General features: G+C 49.7%; 1 protein-coding gene across 13 annotated transcripts in view; it reads left to right on the top strand.

Annotated features, from left to right (window-relative positions):
* The window catches only part of TET3 (tet methylcytosine dioxygenase 3), a 113,371-nt gene that overhangs the window by 73,510 nt on the left and 16,675 nt on the right, over window positions 1-23,186 (top strand). For 10 of the 13 annotated variants that reach the window (XM_089326290.1, XM_089326296.1, XM_089326292.1 and 7 more), the window contains 3 exons: window positions 7,323-7,413; window positions 15,724-15,817; window positions 21,862-22,070. In XM_089326290.1, coding sequence (XP_089182416.1) covers window positions 7,323-7,413; window positions 15,724-15,817; window positions 21,862-22,070 — 394 coding nt within the window. Of the gene's footprint in view, window positions 1-7,322; window positions 7,414-10,106; window positions 13,827-14,355; window positions 14,564-15,723; window positions 15,818-21,861; window positions 22,071-22,717; window positions 22,940-23,186 lie in introns of those variants that run through there. The other 3 variants (XM_089326297.1, XM_089326298.1, XM_089326299.1) reach the window with 3 other exon arrangements.

Genomic DNA, 23,186 nt, shown 5'->3' with positions numbered 1-23,186 from the left:
CTCTAATCCTCCCTGTGTTCGGGTTCAAATCGTGTATATTTAGAGCAAGTAGTTTTTAACTATTTCATTGAAAATACTCACTCATTGATGAAAAGTGTAAGCCCTGACATCTCCTTGAATCCTCAGGGTTCTGAGATGTGTGAACAGTGTCCTCTGCCTTAAGGCCCGTCCAGGTTACATAACTTGCCCACAGTCTTGCAGTTTGGCAGAACCTGGACAGTAGCTCCATGTTGTTCATGTTGCATGCCAGGTTCTCCACTCAACCCTTTGTGTGTTTTACACGAGGATTAGCGAGGTTGGCACGGGTCTCATCTGCGAGATCCGTGTTTGGTCTAACGTGCCTCATTAGTTAGGGTAACATCTTGTGATCCCATCCTTGGGAGTGCTGCAGGATACATGGCGCTTGGAGTCCAGAGAGCGAGCGAGTCTGAGAAAGTCCAGTAGCTTGGCCTTAAGGGACGAGTCTTTCCAGAGGCCTTGCAGATGGTGCTCTGCAGTTTGGGGTCTGTTTCTGTCTAATGTGGACTCAGCCATGGGAAGTGGCGTGAGCAGATTTCTGGGGAGCATCACTGGTGGTATTAAGATGACTTGAGGCCAGGTAGGAGGAGCCTGTGATGGTATTCCAGGGCAGTAGGGAGGGGCCTAGAGCCTCCAGCAGCAGAAGATGCAGGTAGTGGGCAGCTTTGGGCAGTTCATCTGCTAGGCTGTGCGTTCCTTTGCTAATTTTTTCTTCAAACCATGAATGCAGGCGAACTTGGTTTCAGCTTGCTTGTACTCTCTTGTTCTTAGTGTTGGTAAAATGACACTTTTATGCTCTTGTGTGTGCACCAGCTGTAGCATATAAAGCAAGGGTACCTCAAAAAGATTGTGCAAAAAAAATTTTTTTTGAAATCCATGTGTAGTTCTTTGTGACAGAATTGCTGAGAGGGATCTTCCGTCAGCTGGCTCCCGCTGTAATGGCTGGGGCTGGGCCAGGCCAAAGCCAGGAGCTTCATCCCATCTCCCATGTGGGGCCTATTTGCTGCTTTCCCAGGCCATTAGCAGGGAGCTGGGTCAGAAGTGGAGCAGATAGGATATGAACCGGCACCCATATGGGATGCCAACATAATAGGCAGTGGCTTAACCCAAACCCACTATGCCACAATGCCAGCTCCAGTTTTTTCTTAATACTCATTTTCCATGAACTTGTTGAAATGCTATAGCAAAATGAGGTGCATCCCCCTCACCTCAATACCTTAGAAGTCATTTTCTGTCAGTAAATCTGGAACTGTGTAATTCCTTTTGACAGCTGCTTAATATTCCATAGTATAAATGTGCCATGATGTATTTAAGCAGTCTGTAAAAACAGACATTTATGTTTAGGATTCCTGTTGATGTATCATTTAATACATATGCAGGCAAAATTCCTAGAAAGTAGCCCTGAAAACTTTGAAGTCCTTTGAAATTTCTGTTTGGAATTATACACTTGAAGTTTCCAAATTGCTTCCCATACTGCCTGTTTTCCTGTGTCCCCACCAATGCATTAAGTCACTACATTTTTTATTTTGATTCATCTGAAAAGAGAAAAATATAGTTTTGCTTATGAGAGTACTGCAAAAGGTTAATGGAAAATGGAATTAGAAAGGTACACTCTAAGTGAACTTTTGGAAGTACTTATGTTTGAGTCATTTGTGATTCTCTAAGAACCATTCTTTTTCCTCTTGTGTTACTGACCTTATTTAATTGTAGTTCTTGGTGTGGAAGGAAATCAGTCCTTTGGTGTATTTCTCCTCGATGTGATGTTTTTCTTTCAGCTTAATTTTTACTGATTACTGTAAAGTTTTGCTGTGTTTTAAAACTAAATGTATCCGGTTGTTTTTGATAGCTTCTGAATTTCATGTCATACTTAGAGAAGTTCTTCCCTACTCTGATTTTTATTTTATTAGACACAGAGATCTCATCCACTGGTTCATGCCCATAATACCCATCACAACAGCCAGGGCTGGAGCAAGGTGATGCCAGGAGCTAGGAACTCAATCTGGGTCTCCCATGTAGGTAGCAAGGACCCAAGAACTTGAGCCATCACCAGTTGGCTCCCAAGGTGCACATCAACAGAAAGCTGGAATCAAGTAGAGTTAGGACTCAAATTCAGGACTCCAAGACAGGATGTGAGCATCTCAAGTGGTGTATTTTTTTTTTTTCAGGCAGAGTGGACAGTGAGAGAGAGAGACAGAGAGAAAGGTCTTCCTTTGCCGTCGGTTCACCCTCCAATGGCCGCCGCTGCAGCCGGCGCACTGCGCTGATCCGATGGCAGGAACCAGGTACTTATCCTGGTCTCCCATGGGGTGCAGGGCCCAAGGACTTGGGCCATCCTCCACTGCACTCCCTGGCCATAGCAGAGGGCTGGCCTGGAAGAGGGGCAACCGGGACAGAATCCGGCGCCCCGACCAGGACTAGAACCTGGTGTGCCAGCGCTGCAAGGTGGAGGATTAGCCTATTGAGCCGTGGCACCAGCCGCCAAGTGGTGTGTTAACTGCTGCACCCGACGCCTGCCCTGGAAGAGCTTTCTCAAAAATAGGAGAACTTTGTTTCTGTTTCTCTGCATTTCAAATAAAAAATTTAAAAATATATACAAACTGAGGCTGGCACTGTGGTGTAGCAGGTAAAGCTGCCGCCTGCAGTGCTGGCATCCATATGGCTGCCAGTCAGAGTCCTGGCTGCTCCACTTCCAATCCAACTCTGCTGTGGCCTGGGAAAGCAGTAGAAGATGGTCCAAGTCCTTGGGCCCCTGCACCCATGTGGGAGATCCAGAGAAGGCTCCTGGCTCCTGGCTTTGGATTGGCACAGCTCCAGCTGTTGTGGCCAATCGAGAGTGAACCATCGGATGGAAGATCTCTCTCTCTCTCTGCCTCTCCTTCTCTCTAACTCTGACTTTCAAGTAAATAAATAAATCTTTAAATATATATATATATTTTTTTTCCATTTGTTTCTTCCCAACACCTGTATGGTTTAATTTTTAAAATTTGAGAGGCAAGAGAGAACAAGCACACTCCCATCCTCAGGTTGGCTTTCCATATGCCGGCAAAGGTGCCCAAGTGGGACCAAAGCTGGGAGCCAGGTCCCCTGTGTGGGTGGCAGGTGCCCTGTTACTTTGAGTCATCATCTCTGCATTGCTTGGAGCCAGAGGTGGGTATTGAACCCAGGCACTCTGATAGGTGATGTATGTGTTGTCACCACTAGGCCAAATGCCTGGGCCCATCTAATTTTTTTTTGACATTTAAGTCTTTCATACATTTGGAATATATTTTGGGGGTAGGGTATCAAACTCTATTTCCAGTTATCATCAAACCATGCATTGAAAAGCTACTCTTTCCCCACTAAAGGGAAGAGCCATTAGGCGTCTTCCTGTGTGTAAGTCTTGTCTTCTCAGCTAAATCGTGCAGTTTTTTAAAGGTCACAGTCTGGCCTCGCCCTGGCTTCCCTCTCCCGTCAAGCTGAGCATGATGATCTGCATAAAATAAAAGGTGTGAAATGACTGTTTTTACATTCTAAAAATTTTGATTCTATGCATAGTACAGAAAACAGACTCTCTATAGTTTAGTGACAATTTATAAAATGAACACTAGCGTAACCACTGCCTCGTTCCAAAAATAGACCACTTCCAGCCCCCTGGAGTCCCTGTGTGCCTCCGCTAGTCGTGGGCCTCTCCCCTCCCGAAGAGGTACACTCTCTGGATTTTGTGACAATGATTTTCTTGTTTTTCTTTGTTAAGATTGAACCATATTCATATTTCAACCTCATAATTTTACCTACCTACGCGTGGATCTCCGAACAGTATGGCTTAGTTTTAGTATTAAGTAGAATCTTACTGTGTGTGTTCTGTCTGGTGCTGCTTTCACTTACTGTGGTGTAGCAGTCAGTCCACTCTGGGACCAGTGCATTTCACTTACCCGTTCCACTGTTACTGGGTTCTGGGTTGTGTCTAGTCAGTTGGACTTCTGTAACAAAAATATCAGAGTGTTGGTAGTTTAAACAGGGGACATTTATTTTGCACAGTTCTGGAGGATGGAAATTTCAAGACCAAAACCCCAGCAGGTCTGGTCTGGAGAGGGCCCACTCCCTGCCTGGTGGACAGCTGCCTGCTCACTTTGTGCTTCTGTGCCCAAAGCATTTAGTGTGGAGAAGGGGAAAAGGCAGGAGGACTGTAGCCTTCTGGTGTCCCTTCTCATAAGGGCTCTACCTCCAAATAGCATGCCTTCAGGGTGTGAACTGGGGGTGTGTAGGGGGGAAACACAGATTCAGAGCATAGCAGGCGGTTTGCCGTTTGGACATTGCCAACAATGCTGTATGTGTGTCTTGATGTGTGTGATTGAGATTTCTCTAGATTAGGATCAGCAAATTTTGGCCCACTGCCTGTTTTTGTTGTTTGTATTTATTTTAAAATATAAGTTTATTAGAAAGGTAGTGAGATATGTGAGAGAGAGCTTTCATCTGCTGGTTCACTCCCCAAATGCCTACAGTAGCCAGGGCTAGGTCAGGCTGAAGCCAGAAGCCTGGAAGTCAATCCAGGTCTCCCATGTGGGTGTCAGGACCCCAACTACTTGGGCCACACCTGCTGCCTCCCAAGGTGTGCATTAGCAAGAAGCTGGGATTGGAAGCAGGGCCAGGAATAGAACCCAGGCCGGTATGAGATACAGGAGTCTTAACCACTGCACCAAAAAAGCCTTTTTTGTTTTGATATAATTTTGTTTGTAGGTTTAGAGAATTCCTGTGTGCCCCTTACACACTTTCCTTTAATGTGATTCCTACATTATTATCATACACTTAAGAAATTCATGTTGATACAATACTACTAACCACAGACTTTTTGTATTTTTTTTTTTTTTTTGACAGGCAGAGTTAGTGAGAGAGACAGAGAGAAAGGTCTTCCTTCCATTGGTTCACCCCCAAATGGCCACCATGGCCGGCGCTGTGCCGATCCGAAGCCAGGAGCTAGGTGCTTCCTCCTGGTCTCCCATGCAGGTGCAAGGCCCAAGCACTTGGGCCATCCTCCACTGCCTTCCCAGGCCACAGCAGAGAGCTGGCCTGGAAGAGCAGCAACCGGGACAGAACCAGCGCCCCAACAGGGACTAGAACCTGGTGTGCCGGCGCCGCAGGTGGAGGATTAGTCTAGTGAGCTGCAGCACTGGCCTCGTTTTTTTCTGTTAAGGTCCTTGTCTGATGTGTGACTTGTTGTGGATACTGTGTTGCATTTAGTCATCCTGTCTCCTTAGACAAGAAACAAATTTACCAACTGCAGAACAGTATGTGTACTACTGTGTCTATAGGTCTTTTTGTTTTTCCAGAGTTGCTATTATGTAGCCACTTGAATCTAGTTTCTTTTGCTTAGAAAAATTCATTTAAAATTAATCTGTTGTTACATGAATCAATAGTTTGCTAGTTTTTAAAGTGACCTTAACATGAAACATAACTTTTTTAAAATGATTTATTTATTTGAAAGAGTTAGAAGAAGTAGAGAAGGTGAGAGATAGATTATCTTCCATCTGCTGGTGTACTCCCCAAATGACTGCAACGGCCAGGGCTGGGCCAGGCTGAAGTCAGGAGCTGGGAGCTTCATCCAAGTCTCCCATGTGGGTGCAGGGACCCAGGTACTTGGGCCATCTGCTTTCCCAGTGGGTTAGCAGGAAGCCATACAGGAAGTGGAGCAGCCAAGAATCGAGCCAGCCTCTCATATGGATATCAGGGTCAAAGGTGGCCACAACACCGGCCCCCATAAAACCCACTTTAAAGTGAACAGTTCAGTGACCATGTTATGCAAACACCATCTAGGTCTAGTTCTAAAACACTTGTTTTTATTTATATTTTTAAAATTAATATAAAGAGAACAGATTTAATATAGTTTATAGATGTAATTCTAAGAATATAATGATGCTGGGGTCGGCACCGTGGCTCACTTGGTTAATCTTCTGCCTGCAGTGCCGGCATCCCATATGGACGCTGGGTTCTGGTCCTGGCTGCTCCTCTTCCAGTCCAGCTCCCTGGTGTGGCCTGGGAAGGCAGTGGAGGATGGCCCAAGTGCTTGGGCCCCTGCACCTGCAAAGGAGACCAGGAAGAAGCACCTGGCTCCTGGCTACAGATTGGTGTAGCTCCAGCAGTAGCGGCCATTTGAGGGATGAACCGATGGAAGGAAGACCTTTCTCTCTCTCTCTGTCGGGGGAAAAAAAAAAAAAAAAAATATATATATATATATATATATATATATATATATATATATATATATATATAAAACGATGCTTCTTTCTCTTTCTCTCAATTTTTGTGATAGTTCCAAAACATTGCATCACTCCAAGACAAACCCCTGCACTCACTGAGCAGTTAGTCCCATTCCTCTCCATTTCTTTGGGACAGCTTACATGAATGGAACCCTGCCATCTGTGACCTCTGTGTACCTGGCTTCAGTGACTTAACATGCTTTCAAGAACCATCCATGTTTGTTTTTCGTTTTTTAAATTGTGATAGAATATATTTAGCAACATTTGCCATCTTAATCATGTGTGAGAACACAGTTCAGTGTCCTTACACTGTGGTACAGCAAGTTATTTCCAAAACTTCCTTATCACCCTAAACAGAAATTCTGTACTCTCTAACCAGTAACTCCCCATTCTCCACTCCTCCCAGTCCTTGAAAACCTCTAGTCTTTCTCTCTCTCTCTGAATGTGCCTCTGGTATCTACTTCACTAAGTGTAAGCATTTAGTATTTGTCCTTTTGTGTCTGGCTAATTTCACTTAGTGTGTTCTCCAGGTTCCCTATGCTGATTATGGTTGAGTGATGTTCCATGGATAGGTGTATCATGTTATTTACTCATTCTTCTATTGATGGACACTTGGGAATTGTTCACCTTTTGAGGGATGTGAATGCTGCAGCTGTGAGCATTGGCTTGTTGGGGGTCCCTGTTTTTAGTTCATTGGAGTGTTTACCTGGGAATGGAGTAGCTTGCTAAACTCTGCTCTGGAGTACATCTCTAGACATGGAGTTGCTGGATCATATACCATCTTACTCTTTAGCTTTACTGGATAATGGTTAGCTGAATTCCAAAGTGGTTAGTCTTGACACTTGGTTTTATCAGATTTTTAAGTTTTTGTCAGCTTGGGAGTGTGTGTGTGTGTGTGTGTGTGTGTGTGGTGGTGTTTCATTGTGATTTTAATGGGATTGAACAGATTTTCCCTTTGGGCTTCTTGTTTTGTGGCATGCCTGTTAATTTTCCAACTGGTAGTTTGTCTTTATGAATTAATGCTGACTAATTGATATCTCCAAATAACACTTAGTCTTTGTGTTTCTGCAGAACAAATAGTGGAGAAAGATGAAGGTCCGTATTATACTCACCTGGGATCTGGCCCCACAGTAGCCTCTATCCGGGAACTCATGGAAGAACGGTGAGTGATGCATGGATGTTGGGGGAGAAATGGGCCAGTTGTTAGTTGGAGATGAATCTTTAAGTGCCCTTCATCTTCATTGCCTTGTACTGGAGGTGTGTGCAGAGCAAGCCCTGGTCCAGACTGGAAGGTAGAATGTAGGATTTTCACTTCTAACTTGAATCGGTGGCTCCAGCCTCCTCTTTTGCTGGAGAGCGTGGTTGTCTGGTTCTGTGTACTGTGGAGCTGATTTCCAGCGGTCTGAGTTGTGCATTTCCATGGTATTGTCTGATGAGCTCCTCGGCCTTCTGTGTGTCCTAGAAAATTGGTGGCTGGGTCTAAAGGGCTGATTGGCACCAGAGTTTGGCTGTGTGTGTGTGTGTGTGTGTGTGTTTAACCTACGTCAGAAGTAGTGCTCTGCAATCCCAAGAACATATTACGAACCTTTGGCCAGTGAGAGCCTGTTCAGTATGTCATGTAAATCCATTCGACATGATCCTAGGAGTCCTTAACGGCTTTCTTGGTTTCTCATATGACAACACATTCTGGACTCTTGTACAGGTATCCAAGAAGTCCTGGTTCTTCCTATTAGAGGTAAAGATTTTAAAGAATGGACTCTAGGAGCTGGTACTGTGGTGTAGCAGGTGAAGCCACTGCCTGCCACACTGGCATCCCATTTGGGCACTGGTTCAAGTCCCAGCTGCTCCACTTCAGATCCAGCTCTCTGCTAATGGCCTGGGAAAGTCAGTGGAAGATGGCCTAAGTGTTTGGGCCCTGCCACATATGTGGAAACCCCAGAAGAAGCTCCTGGCTTTAGCTAGGTCCAGCCCTGGCCATTACAGCCACCTAGGGAGTGACCCAGCAGATGGAAGATATCCTTCTCTCCCACTCTCCCTCTCCCCCCATTTATTTCTATCTCTGTCTCTCTGTAACTGACTTTCAAATAAATCTTTAAAAAATATATTTGAATTCTAGGGGAGCTTTACTGCTACAATGGATTGTGCATTCATTGTTTTTAACATTTTTTTATTTTATTTATTTTTTTTTTTTGACAGGCAGAGTAGACAGTGAGAGAGAGAGACAGAGAGAAAGGTCTTCCTTTGCCGTTGGTTAACCCTCCAATGGCCGCCTCTGCCGGCGCGTTGCAGCTGGCGCACCACGTTGATCCGATGGCAGGAGCCAGGTACTTCTCCTGGTCTCCCATGGGGTGCAGGGCCCTAGTACTTGGGCCATCCTCCACTGCACTCCCGGGCCACAGCAGAGAGCTGGCCTGGAAGAGGGGCAACCGGGACAGAATCCGGCGCCCCGACCGGGACTAGAACCTGGTGTGCCGGCGCTGCAAGGCGGAGGATTAGCCTAGTGCGCCGCGGCGCTGGCCCATTTTTAACATCATTTTAGTAGAACTAAGTTGTATTCTGTGGATTTTTAAATTTAACAGTTTTTAGGGGTGTGTGTGTGTTGTCAGTATTTTTAAAACAGCTCTTATAGAGACTTTAAAATCTGTGCACATGTCTGTAGCATGTGGCCAGTGCTCTGGGTTCCAGTCTGTGGAAAGTTAATTCAGCTCGGTGGCTGAGAGCGTGGGTGCTGGAGCTAGGTGAGGGTCTAGTCCTGACCCTGCTACTTCTGTTGTCTGTGTGGAAGCTGCTGTACTGTTTCCTTATTTGCAAAACAGAGATGACAATAAACACTGTAAGAGTGTTGTGAGGATAAACCAAGCCAGTGTATAGAGGACACAGAGTGCTTGTCCTAAGTACTGTGGAACAGGGATGCTTTTTCTACCTCATACACTTATTCAGTGATTGAATTTTTTATAACATGCATTAGCATTTTATAATAAAGGCAAGCAGAAGCAACGTAGACCCAAGCATGTATTTGCTCTTAAGTAGACATAGAATTGTGAGGAAGGTTGAGTAGCTTAGAGTTTCCACAAATTTGAGAACCAGATTCTGACTAGCAGAACCAGACTAGACCTACTAATATAATAGGGATGAGGCCAGCACTATGGCACAGTGGGTTAAGCTGCTGCCTACAGCACTGGCATCCCATATGGGCACCAGTTCGAGTCCCAGCTGCACCACTTCCAACCCAGCTTCCTGCTTATGTGCCTAGGAAAACAGCAGAAGATGACCCAATTGCTTGGACTCCTGCACCCACATGGGAGACCCAGATGAAGCTCCTGGCTTGGGCCTGGCCCAGCCCTGGCTGTTGCAGTCATTTAGGGAGTAAACCAGTAGATGGAATCAGTCTCTCTCTTTCTTGCTCTCATTCTCACTTTCGCGCTCTCCCTCGCTCACTTTCTGCCTCTGCTTCTCTCTCTGTAACTCAGCCTTTCAAATAGACAGTACGGAACATGTTTTTGACTGAGTGAATGGATGAAATGTGAGATGGGTGGAGAACTATGATCTGTGGCAATCACCCTTGATTTCCTAGACTGGATGGAAACACTTATGATCAAAGTAGCCCATCAGAAAAGCATTTGATCAAAGACCCATCTTTAGATTTAAGCCTGATTTAAAGGGCATCTCTGAATCCATGAGAACAAAACAGATTTGCAGCTCTGTGTGATTGTACATGCTTGCCTGCTTGCACCCACATGTATGTTTCCAGCTTGAACCTGGCAGCATTTTGTCAGTGGTTCCCCCCCCCCAATGTTTTAGAGACAGAGGGAAAGAGCAAGTGTGCTAGCTCCCATTTGCTGGTTCACTCCCCAGATGCCCATCAAGGCCAAGGCTAAGCCAGGCTGAAGCATTGATCCAGGAGCCCAATCCAGATCTCCCATGTGGGTGGCAAGAACCCAGTTACTTGAACCATCAATGCTGTCTCCCAGGGTCTGGATCAGCAGGAAGCTGGGATCAGAAGAGGAACAGGGACTCAAACCCAGACACGTGGACATCTTGACTGCTGCACCAAATGCCACATTGCCAGTAATTTTTGTGAATGATCCCTACCTTGCTGTTGGTAGGAGAGTCATGTGTGCAGGTCTGATCAGTGATAGGTTGTTTTGGGTTTTGCTTTGTTTGGTAACAATTTTATGAGACTTCCAGGCAGCCCTGTAAATTACTTTCAGTTCTAGAAGGATGTATTTTGAAATAAGGATTAAGAACTAGTGATGAACTTGAGATTTGTCTTTTCTCCCTCACTGCTTTAAAAATAACAGCCAACTGTAAATTTTTGAGAAATTGATCCAAGGGAGGAATTCCTCAAGACTAGGAATACTTGTGTTTTTCCTCAGCAACTGGTTTATTTTTATCTCGAGGACCTTGTAAATCATGTAACAGATTGCATTTCCGTCTTTCTGTTGGCTCTGGTAAGCTCAGAGCCAGATTTGTGTCCCACCACTAGGAGGGAGGTGATTTCTCACCTTTGGCTGGCGGGTGCCTGTGCAGGTTCACTCCTGAGTCCCTTTGACATCACTCTAGGTAGGAAGTCTCTCGTGGCTTTTTGGTTTCTCATTGTCGGGATGTTCCAGGCTTGTTTCTCAAAACACAGATCCCTGCTGATTTTGGTACCAACGTATTCCCCCACACACCCCTGTTTTCATCACCTGTTACTTTTACTTTATGGACATCTTTTTAAGATCTTTTCCAAAACAAGGAGAGGAATGGATAGCGATGGAATCCCCTGGCTGAGAAAGGTCCTGGCTCTTCCCCTGGGCCTCTCCCTGCACTGTTTGTGGGCAGGAGCACCCTACTGGCAGGGGTCAGAGAGGCAGGGAGGGGAGATAGACTGAAACCAAGGTGGTGCTTTTAGGTTGTCTGGTAGCGTTTTGGAGAAAGGAAGAGGAAGACGAAAGCAAATCCTAAAGCATGCCAGTGTACTTCTGGCCTTCATACCTCCTGGGTGCCCAGGTCCTTGTTGTCTTAGATAATCAGTCGGGTGTCAAACCCACACCTGACTGGTGCGCGGCATGCAGCTTTGTCCCCCTGGGAAGGGCGTCCTTGGCAGCCTAGGGCTTTGTTCAGTGCTGGTTGTGCGCTCAGGTCCTCTGAGCTCCAGCGGGGTCTGTTCTTGTCACCGCCTGGTGGAGCCAGCCCTGGGAGGCACAGCTGCAGAGGTGTGGTTGTCCGAGAGGTGTCCAGATCTGCTGGGGGCTTGGCGTAGCACAAACCACTAGGCCCCACCTGAGCTCTGGCCAGGCAGAAGCTTGGTCTGCGATGGGCCCCAAGAGTCTTGGTTCCATTCCTGCCAAGTCCCAGGTGCTGCTGCTGCTGCTGGTCCTGGGACCGTCCTTGGCTGAGAGCATCAGGGATTGTTGGGAGGAAGGTTGCAGATGGGTGCATCTGAGTCCGAGAAGGGCATCTTCACGAAAGAAAGACGTTCAGCAAGAAAGAGCTAGAGATATTTGGTCATCTTGAAACACGAGTTCTTTAAAAAGCAATGAAAACCCAGCTGATCAGACAGTGCTTGGCTCCAACATGCATTCGCCGCAGGATGTGTTCCTCGTCAAGGGCTGGGGAGGACCTACTCAGAGTGCCGCTGTCCGTGTCCTCAGCTCACCCTCCTGCGGGAGTTCGAGCAAGCGAGAGCGCAGTGTGGTCGCCCCAGGCTCTGCTTCCCTGCAGGGATCCCCAGGACACACGGAGGGCCGGAGCCTGCGCTGTGGGTGGCTTCCTGATAAATGCTGGCTGAGCTGAAGTTGTCCAGGAACCAATGAAAAGCAGCACTGTGGGACCCAGGCCACGCTGAATAAATGCTAAATCCTGCCTGCAAATTCTTCCTGTAACAGACTGACAGAGCTTTAGAGTGTTGTGGCTTTGCTTTAAGGTTTCTTTCTTTGCAAGGCAAAGAGAGGGAAAGGAAAGAGGAGGTGAGGAGAAAGAAATGTCCCATATTCCGGTTCACTGCCCAAATGCCCACAACACCTGGGGCTGGACAGCCAGGGCCTCTGGCAAGTGGGTAGCAGGGACCAACTATTTGAGCCTTCGCCTCTCGCCCGCCAGGGTGCTCATTAGCTGGAAGCTGGAATCAGGAGTGGAGCCAGGACCCAAACCCAGGCACAACATGGGATGCGGGTGTTCCAATGGCAGCATGACTGCTGTGCCAAAGCCTGAGAATTTTAGGGTTATAGTTATCAGAAATACTCTCATCCTTTTGCTGAGATCTTAATGGAACATGGAACTTGGAGGAATCTGCATATTTTTCTTAAAAAAAAAAAAACCACCATTCTTCAATTACAAAAATGAAATAAAAGTTTGTTGTTGTTGTTGTTGTTTCTAAAGTCTCAGAGTAAATATAGCTCTCTGGCCAATTTGTCCCAGAAGAAACTTTTCCTAGACTTCTGTGCTTACCTTTCAGTCTAAACACTGACAGAGACAGGTGCGAGTGTGCGTGCTTTGGACTGAGCAGGATCCATCATAGCTGCTGGGTGTGGCTTGGGTTCCTCCCACTTAATCTCTTCCCAGGCCAGGCCACACGGCACTAAGCATTTCCATTGTGTGGACATTGATATTTTTTTTTTTAGCCAGTCCATTTTTTTTTTTTTTTTTTTTTTTAAGATTTATTTACAGCAGCTCCTCTTCTGATCCAGCTCTGTGCTGTAGCCTGGGAAAGTAGTAGAAGATGGCCCAAGTCCTTGGACCTCTGCATCCAAGTGGGAGACCTGGAAAAAGCTCCTGGCTCCTGGCTTTGGATTGGCACAGCTCTAGCCATTGCAGCCAATTGAGGAGTGAACCAGTGGATGGAAGCCTCCCCCCTCCCCCACCCGCTTCTCCTTCTTTCTCTGTGTAACTCTGACTTTCAAATAAATGAATCTTTTACTTTTATTTGAGAGGTAGAGTTACAGAGAGAGGGGGAGACAGAGAGGTCTTCCATTCCACTGGCTTACTCCCCATATGGCCACAATGGCCAGAGCTGGGCCCATCTGAAGCCAGGAGCCAGGAGCTTCTTCTGGATCTCCCACTTGGGTGCAGGGACCCAAGCATTTGGACTGTCTGTCACTGCTTTCCCAGGTCATGAACAGAGAGTTGGATTGGAAGAGAAGCAGCTAGGACACGAACCAGCATGCATGGATGCTGGTGCCACAGGCAGAGGCTTAGTCTACTGTGCCACAGCACCAGCCCAGCCAGTCCAGTTCTGAAAATCTAGATTGTTTCTAATTTTTCTGTTCTTGATGAGGCAGTGAACATTTTGTTACTAAGCCTTGGTGCACTTGTATAGCTATTTCTGAGGTAGAGATTCCTAGAAGTGGAATGGATAAGAGTATGTGTTCTAAAGCTGTAATCACATGATGTACTGTTAAGTGATATATTAAAGTACTGTGCATGATCAAGTTGATTCACCACAGAAATACAAAGATCGTTTGATGTAGACAGTCTGTTAAAATAGCATGCCATATTAATTGACCAAAGAATAATTGTTCACTTAACTATCTCCTTAGATGTTAAACTGTATTTAATACAAGTAATCAACTTGATTAAAAATCTTGAACAAAAGATCCTTGTCAGTCAGGAGGCCTTGCCCCTTTCCAAAGCTGGCAGGGGGTGGGGTGGGGCGGGGTGGGGGTGGGGGCGACTTCAGTGAAGGCAGGGAACAAGCAGAGATACCTGCTAGTGCTTCGGATGCGCCTGGTGGTACAGACCCTCAAGACCGGAACAGCCTCATGAGGAGTGGAAAGCAGCAGCTGGCACCTGATGTGTTAGTGCACCCTAAACTTAAACTAATAAAATCATGATTCAGTGAGATGGCTTTTACATGTTAAAAGTAGTGACTATGGAGCTACTCCTTTATGCCAAGAACTTTAAAGTTCTCTAAACACCGCTGTCCTTGTGAATTATCATTTGATCTTTACCAAGGCCAGGAGGTAGGAACCATTTGAATCTCCATTTTATGGATGATAAAACTGAGGCTTAGTCTGGTGATTGAGGCCAGCACTGTGGCGCAGTGGGTTAACGCCCTGACCTGAAGTGCCGGCATCCCATATGGGCACCGGTTCGAGACCTGCCTGCTCCACTTCCGATCCAGCTCTCTGCTATGGCCTGGGAAAGCTGTAGGAGATGGCCCAGGTCCTTGGGCCCCTGCACCTGTGTGGGAGACCCAGAAGATGCTCCTGGCTTCAGATCAGCACAGCTCTGACCGTTGCTGCCAGCTGGGGAGTGAACCATTGGATAGAAGACCTCTCTCTGCCTCTGCCTCTGCCTCTCTTCTCACTGTGTAACTCTTTCAAATAAATAAATCTTTTAAAAAAGTCTGGTGAATGACCACAGTTACTAAGAAAGTGTATGTAGCTAGATACCAAGGCCCAATTTTACTATCCTTTTTAATTTTTTTTTTTTTTCATTTTATTTGAAAGGCAGACAGGTGGAGAGATCTTTATCTGCTGGCTCACTCTCCAAAGCCTACAATAGCCAGGACAGGGCCAGGCCAAAGCCAGGAGCACAGAACTCAGTCTAGATCTGGGTCTCCCCTGTGGGTGGCAGGGAGCCCAAGCGTATGAGCCGTCATCTCCTGCCTCCTGGGATGCACATTAGCAGGAAGCTGGGTTGGAAGCAGAGCAGCTGGGACTCGAGGCAGGCTCTCCAGTGTGGATAATGTGAGCATCCCAGGCAGCGACTGAGCCGCTGTGCCTTTCGCCTGCCCCTCCCAGGCAGTCCTTTAAGCACCATTGCCTCCGTAGAGTTGTGTGGCCTTGGACACGTCAGTTCAACCCTGGAGGCCACAGACTGGTCACCTACAAACCTTGTGTGGGGGCTGGGTGGTCTCAGAGGGCAGTGGCTGGACAGCCCCGTGTGCGGGTGGGTGGACGGGGGCCGGGGCTCTGCAGGAACCGGGTATGTATGTTTTACTGTCTGGGGGAGCCTGGGAGCCTGTGTCGGCGCTTGGCAGGGGCACCCTCCTCCCCCCAGCCTCACCTATTCGTCTTCATTGTGTTCAGATGTCATTTGAGGTAATTAAGAGAGAACAATAGGGTTTCCCCACTTATTTTCTTCCGTTGATTTTATAAATAGCTAACTCTCAGGGTGGCTCAACTGTCACGGGGGTGGATATAAATGCCTGCATGTAGCTGTGGCTCGGGACCCTTCCTGGAGTCTCAGAGGTAATAATTGGGCATTCCGTGTGACTGCACCTGTCCTGGGACCGTGGTGGGGTCAGATGAATGAGAGTGGAGAAGGAGCAGGTGAAACAGGGCCTGGGAACCTGGACCTGGCCACTGTGTCTCTGTAGCCTCCAGGCAGAGAATAAACGTTTAAACCTGTCTCTCCCCTCCCTCTCTCCCCTCCCCTCCACGGTAACTAGATACCCAAGCTGAAGGGAGGGAGCTGTGCCTCCTGCTGTGAGCTGTTCTCCTTTGGGCTCTGCTGTGCTCATGGTGGCTTCTGTCTCCCTCTCTAGGTACGGAGAGAAGGGGAAAGCCATCAGGATCGAGAAGGTCATCTACACCGGGAAGGAGGGGAAGAGCTCCCGTGGCTGCCCCATTGCAAAGTGGGTGAGTACTGAGCCCTGCAGCCAAGGCCGCGCCTTGTCCTCCCGGCCCTGGACGGGCATCACCGAGCAGATTTCCTGTCCTTGGGGGTGGGAGCAGGTGCTCGGATGGGGTCATTATGCCAGCCTCAGCTGCCGTGCTCCTCTTGTTTAAATGCCATCCCTGGGTCCTGGGCTTTGCCCGTCATCACCCAGGCGGTCCCTGTTGGCTCAGTGCCATTAGGGATGGGGAGAGGAGAGCTGGAGGTGCTGTCTTTACCCAGCACTAGGGGCCACTGGGGGCCAGTTGACTCCTCTTCCCCCTCCACGTGCCCCAGCGCTGCCAGCACTCCCGTCTCCCGCCTGCAGGGCAGGCACACAAGAGAGGGCTGGCTGGCTGAGGCCCAGCCTGCAGGCTAAGGCTGGGCCTCTGGCTGGGGTTGAGCAGCCCTGCCCATGTTTCTGAGGTTGTCAGAGACTCAGACTCCCGTCCACCAACCCAAAGTTCTTCTGACCTGGCCCCTCTGGTACCCAGAGAGAGCTCTAAGCGGCGGAGCACCTGCTTCTGCGGAATGAAGCCGCGGACAGCACCTCCGGTGGCTGTGAGCACAGCATGGTGTCAGGCGCTTGGCAGGGGCATGCGTGTGGAGCGTGGCAGGCTCAGGCGCCGCGTTCGAGCTGAGCTGAAGAGACACGTGACGGTCAGACAGGCTCGAACAGCAGAGGGTGACAGATGTCAGGGTGCCAGGGAGTTCAGGGGCCAACGTGCCGGCTGGGCTTCCCTGAGAAGCGGGGCATGCATGGAGCAGTGGCCATGGGCTGGACTGAGTGGGCCAGGGAGAGGGTAGAGAAGCACTCCTGGTGCCGAGGGTCCCGTGGGCACAGGCAGAAAGGCTGGGTGGAGGGAGCGAGGGCGGTCAGAGGACCGTGGTCAGCGTCTGTCCATCTGTGCTCCTGCCCATTTTTATCTGGTACGTGCTCCATGCCGTTGCATCCTTGCAGTAAATGAAGAGAAAAGGTGTCTGAACTTGAGCCACAATGTATCTGTTTTTAGCAGTTATCTTCAGTCAGTAGTGCAGAATTACACGACGAGAGAATCTGGGGATTGGTTTGGCCATTCACGGGTCCCTACCCTTTGAGTGGTGGTCACTGCACGGGGAGGTCTGACGTGGCTGCTGAAAGGGGGGTCTTACCCCTGCCCCCCGAGCCCCTCAGGGAAATGACATTAGCTGCAGAGGGACTACTGGCCTTTCTCTTGCTGGCTAGAGGGTTTGTAGAGGAATTACAAAGGCATAGGCCAGGAGGCTGTGTCCAAAGGTAGCGTTAGGGACTTTTCCAGTTCCAGAGAATTTGGCACCGTAAAGTCTGGGTGGCACTGAAGAAGCGAACATGCATTTCCAGAGGCTGGGGATGGGCGGTGAAGCGTGAACTTCTGGCCGGGGCTCCGGTGGTGTTGCCAAGGACTGGGGAGACCTCGCCTCCACTGGGAGGAGCGAGGAAGCTGGCCCGCAGGGAGCCAGTCCACCGAGTGTGCCCACAGGTGCCCCCAGCAGGGTGCGTGCAGCGCAGGGAGCCTGTGTCTGAGGACCCAGCAGCTCATGGGGGTCCCTGGGCCCTGTGTGACAGTGCCCCCCGTCTGACGAGGGCCGGGAGGAGCGACGGGCTGGAAGGTCACAGAGCTGTGACAGTGGCACGTGCACTCGGAAGGGACAGCACTGAGGAGGGCTTCTTTTTGTTGCTTTTCTAGGCATTTCCTTCTGTGTGGTAGACTTCTGGGGCTTTATGCATTCTAAGCTATGCAGTTGCTGAACACTCTGCTATCTTAGGGGGAGGGCTCATTTAGAGTTCCATCCTTAGAAAGTTGGGGGCAGGGGGAGGTGTTCTCTCCCTGCCCTGCTGGAGAAGTGACACACAAATGCCTGGAAAGACAGATCATTCTCAGTGGCAGCTGCGTCGAGAGCCCAAAGCACGGCTGTGTGGCCACCGCCGAGGGGCAGCATCCAGCTGCCTGTGGTGGACGACACCTCCTTGGGTCTCCTACCTGCCTGCTCCTGTGTATGGAGCCTAGATCTTGTTTTCCACTTGGGGTTCATGTCTGTAGCCTGGACCTGCCACCTCCCCAAAAAATCCTGTGCCTCCGGCTAAATCAGGGAAGCCGACTGAGTTCTGGACTTGTCAGGCCAGGATGGGGGTGCAAAGCCAAGGCCTGTCCTGAGTGCTCAGCAGATTCGTGTGGAGGGAGTGACCCGAGTTGCCCTCAGTTCCCTGGGGTCCCCTGGGAAGCTCTGGTTTGAAGGTGGCATGTACAGTATACAGTAGGTGACAACCAGGGAGAGAGCAGGGCAGGGTATTGGCTGGAGGCTCAGCATAGAGGCCGGCCAGAACCAAACAGCAGGGATGCCAACATGGGCCTGTGGTAGAAGTGTAGAGCTGCTGCTTGGGCTGGTGAGATCCTGGGATTCTGGAGGGTCGCTGGGGGAATGGGGTGATGGGTACACAGGGAGCCCCCAGGGCGGTGGGGCTAAACCCAAGGTGGGCGTCCTGGGAGGGCAGGTGTGCTGCCCAGGGAGTTCCCTGCTGGGAGCTGGTGAGATGTCTGATTTTGTGGCCACTGTGCTCGTGGACAGGCTCGGGACCTCGCTGGCCTTTGGCTTGGACGTCCTTAGGTTCTGTGAGGGACCTGCAGGATGGAGTGCTGAGGAGGGAGCTCCTCTCTGCTGCGTGTACCCCTGTCCCTGTGAAGACAGGGCCCAGAGGACCGTGCACTCACACCTGGTGACAGCTGAGTGACGTGGCCTCAGTCGTGGCTGGGACTGCTTGAGTGTCTCACCGTGTACTCTGAACACCTGACCCATGGGTGGTGAGCAGAGGTTGGCCATGGTGCTCGGCACAGGGATTGCTGTCTCATCAGTGGTCACAGATGGGTGTCCATCCCCATGGCATGCCAAACTTGGACCACAGGAAGCCAGGCAATCACGCTGGAAGTTCTAACGCAAGCCTTTGATTCGATACTGGGTTCGTGTGTTGCCAGTTTCCAAAATACAGCTTTCGTGGTGCAGTTGACACCATGAAACGGGAGGCACCGTTACCTCAACCTCAAGCAGCAACTCGGAGAGGTGGGGTTTCAGTCCCAGCCCTGGCTCTTGACTCCAGCTTCCTGCTAATGCAGATTTTTGGGGGGCAGCAGGTGATGGCTCAAGTAGTTGAATCTCTAGCACTCATATGGGAGACCCAGGTTGAGTTCTGTGTTCCAAGACCTCAGCTATTACAGGTATTTGGGAAGTGAACAAGCAGATGGGAATCCCACTCTCTCTGCCCATCCAAAAAAAAAAAAAAGGTGTTGTGGTGCTGCAAGCTAAGCTGCCACCAGGGACATGCTCATCTCTTGACAAAGTTCCCGGTTCAAGTTCCGGCTGCTTCACCTCCCATCTACTTCCTGCTAATGCACCTGGCCCATCCCCAGTTGATGTGAGCATTTGCAGAATGAACCAGCAGATGGAAAAGCTGCTTCTTTTCTCTGTCCTTCTGCCTTTCAAATAAATCTTTTATTAAAAAAAATGGGTGGTTTGATGAAAATTCCGACACAGGCTGCGTGCTACAGCGTGGATGAACCTGAGGACCTGCAGTGAGGTCAGCCAGTCACGAAGGGACAGGTGTTCTGTAGCTGCACTTAGATGAGGTGCTGGAGGATCAATAGGAGGCAAAATGCATACATTTCACTTTGCATCAAAGTAAACATCTTTTAGTGCCATTTTCACAATACAGATGTTTTTTAACGATTTATTTTATTTGAAAGGAAGAGTTAGGGAGGGAGAGAGATCTTCCATCCTCTGATTCACTCCACAAAGGGCCACAATGGCTGGAGTTGGGAGCTTCATCCGGGTCTCCCAAATGAATGCAAGGGCCCAAGCACTTGGGCCATTCTCCTTTGCTTTCCCAGGTGCATTAGCAGGGAGCTAGCTGGAAAGTAGAGCAGCTGGGACTTGAACCAGCACCCATATGGGATGCTGTCATTGCAGGTAGTGGCTTAACCCCCTACACCCAGCGCTGACCCCAATGCTATTTTCCATACACTTTTTGAACTGGCCTCCAGTTCCTTGTCTGGCCTCCCCTCTCCACACCTCCCTGCCCGACATGCCCATGATCGTATCAGTGTGAGGCCCAGTGCCTCCTCACCATCACCCTGCTCTGGCGGGGTCTGCTGGAATGGGCCTCTCAGTGGCCAGAGGCCCTCAACTGCAATGTGTCCTGGGAACTCTGGGAGACGACATCCGCACCTGCTCAGTCACTTACGGCTTGTCCCTCGCTCAGGGCCACTGTTCTCAGGAACCCACTCCGTTTCCTGTTTCCCCCTGCCCGTCACACAGGACTTGATCGGTTTTGCCTGTGTTATGCGGGGGTCTCTGGGTGGTCTCCTTGTCTGTCCCAATTGCCTGCCCCCTTTCTAACGTGTGAGACAACTAAGCCCCTTGCTCATGGTCCCTGCCCGAGCCCCGCCTCCAGGCCTCCCCGGCTGGTCTCATCCTACCCCTGCTGGTCACAGTTACTTGAGACCGGTTGGGGACATTCAGCCACCCTGGTCCCCAGTTCCAGGATTCTCCTCCCTGACACATCTCTTTTGTCTAGGGAGGGAGAACTGGGACGAGGGAGTGGCTGGATCCCAAGCCAAAGAACAGGGCCAGGCCCAGGGCTCTACTGTTTTGTTTGCTTTGAGATATAACCTATATATTATACATAATTTATCCACATACAAAGCATATAGTTCAGTGGGTTTTGCTATAATTTATTATAAAATGTACATAAAACTTGCTGTTCTGACCATCTGAATGTGCAGGCTATGACATTGAGTACATTTGCACTGGTATGCAGCCACCACTAGTCTTTTTTTTTTAATTTGAAAGACAGAGATGGTGGGAGTGACAGATCTTCCGTTTACTAGGTAGTGGAATTTTAAAGGTACCTCATAAAAGTGGAATCATCAGTATGTCCTTTTGTATTTGGCTTTTTTTTTTTTTTTAAGATTTGTTTTTAATGTCAGAGTTATGGAGAAAGAAAGAGGGACAGAGCTCTCCCAGCCACTGGTTCACTCCCCATATGGCTGCAACAGCTGGTACTGGGCCAGGCCAGTGCCATCCCCTAATTTTAATGGTCTGTTAGCCCAAGTGGTGGTGGTCGTGGCCATGAGGCAAGTCTGTGTGGCTGTGAGGGAGGTGTGGCCCCGGGCAGAGGCGCCTGGGCTCCGGCTCCCACTGTTAACCAGGAACTTCATCTGGGTCTCTCACGTTGTTGGCAGAGGCTCAAGTACTCGGGCCATCTTCTACTTATCTCAGCCCATGAGCAGGGAGCTGGATAGGAAGTGGAGCAGCCAGGACATGAACCAGCGCCCATTTGGGATGCTGGCATCACAGGCAGCCGCTTAACCTGCTATGCCACAATGCTGGCCCTGTATATCTGTCTTATTTAACTTGGCAGATTGTCCTCAAAGTTCAGATGTCCCGTAGCTTGTGTCAGAATTTCATTCCTTCCAGAAGCTGAGTGGCATTTTGCCATAATTTGCGTATCCATCGGTTGGTAGATGCTTGGGTTGTTCCCGCCTTTGGGCTGCTGTCAATAGCTCTGTGGTGAACATGGGTGTTTAAGCGTCTGAGTCCCCGCTCTAACTCGCTTGGCAGTGTTCCTAGGCGAGGACTTGCTGCCTCAATGGCAATTCTATATTTAGCTTTTTGAGGACCCGCCAAACAGCGCCTTTAACTAGAAACACCCTGGTAGGCAGCGTTTTCTCTGCACGAACATTAGGGCACTTAAAATCTGACTGTGTTTTGGCTTACAACTTTAAGGATGTGGCTTTAAACTTCTGAGTCTGTGCAGGTCATCAATTATCTTTGTGATTATTTTTTATTTCACTCTTTTGAAAAAATAACTTTTGTGCTTTTCATCCCTTAATTTTAATGGCCAGTCCATTAGCCCGTGTGGTGGTGAGGCAGGTCTGTGAGGGAGGTGTGGCCCGGGCAGAGGCGCCCGGGCTCGGGCTCCCACTGTTAAAGGTGCCTCCTCACCCCCCCACCCCAGGTGATCCGCAGGCACACGCTGGAGGAGAAGCTGCTCTGCCTGGTGCGGCACCGCGCGGGCCACCACTGCCAGAACGCCGTGATCGTCATCCTCATCCTGGCCTGGGAGGGCATCCCCCGCAGCCTGGGAGACACCCTGTACCAGGAGCTCACCGACACCCTCCGGAAGTACGGCAACCCCACCAGCCGGAGATGCGGCCTCAATGATGAGTACGTGGCGGGGGCTGGGGACGGCAGGTGCCCGGGAGGACTGCAGGCAGCCCTGGGAGAGTCCTCGCCCTCTGCTGGGCGCTGTGTGTCCTGCAGTTAGGGCTGTGGTTGAGAGCATGCTTGCTCGCGGACCCCAACCCCCGCCGAGGTTCTGGCCCTGGCTTAGGGGGAGGCTGTAATTTACAAAGCCTGTTCCTTTGGGGCTTCTCCCCCTTTGTAAATTAAGGTAGGATCATTTGCACTAAGCTAATCCTTTTGAGATTGCTGGAGGGAGACTGTTGATGGATGTTTGGGTCCTGAGGCCGCCACCACTGCAGTCAAGAGAGAGGCCAACTCCATCCTCCCCCTAACGCTCCATGCTTTCTGTGAGCAGCCCTTCCCACCCCCAGCCTTCGCAGGCTGTCACCTGCATGGTGCATACAGCGTGTGGCCTTCTGAGTCTGAGGGTCCTGTGGATGGACGTGTGTGTCCGGGCCCATTCCCGTCAACCCCGAGTAATAGTCCACTGGGTGTAGTGCCGTTGGTTATCCGTTCTCCGTGTGACTTGTTTCCAGATTTTATTAAGTGTTGAAATGTTTTAAAGATCTGTTCGTTTAAAAGTCAGCGTGACGGGGAGGTATGTTCCATCTGCTGGTTCACTCCCCCAGATGACTGCAGCAGCTGAAACCAGGAGCCAGGAACAGCATCCCGGTCTCCTGTGTGGTTGGCAGGAATCTAAACACCTGGGCCATCATCTGCTGCGTTAGCAGGACGCTGGATCTGAAACGGAGGCAGCACCTGATTCCAGGCACTCCAGCACGGGATCAGGCCTCCCAAGTGGGCAGCCAACTTGCTGGGCCACAGTGTCTGCCCCAAGTGTTGGAATTCTACCTGGGTGTGTGTTTGACCTTCTGAGCTCTAGGCAACAGGCTTGTTCAATCCCTGGGGGCCACGTTAGTCCTGTTGGTGTGGTCTGTGCTGGAGCTGGCCACAGCGAAGCTCCTGTCCCCATCTCAACCCATGGGCTTCTCCCGACAACAGGCTCTGGGTTAGACCCTCAGGCTTGGGGTGGGGGCAGACAGATTGCTTAGAACTGGCTTTCTACTCGGTCAGCCAATCCGAGAAAGGACTGGGGCC

This window comes from Oryctolagus cuniculus, chromosome 2 (assembly GCF_051225735.1).
Source record: "Oryctolagus cuniculus isolate XC-2025 breed Fujian yellow rabbit chromosome 2, ASM5122573v1, whole genome shotgun sequence".
In the NCBI taxonomy this organism is placed as follows: domain Eukaryota; kingdom Metazoa; phylum Chordata; class Mammalia; order Lagomorpha; family Leporidae; genus Oryctolagus; species Oryctolagus cuniculus.
This window is presented reverse-complemented; position numbering and strand designations above follow the sequence as displayed.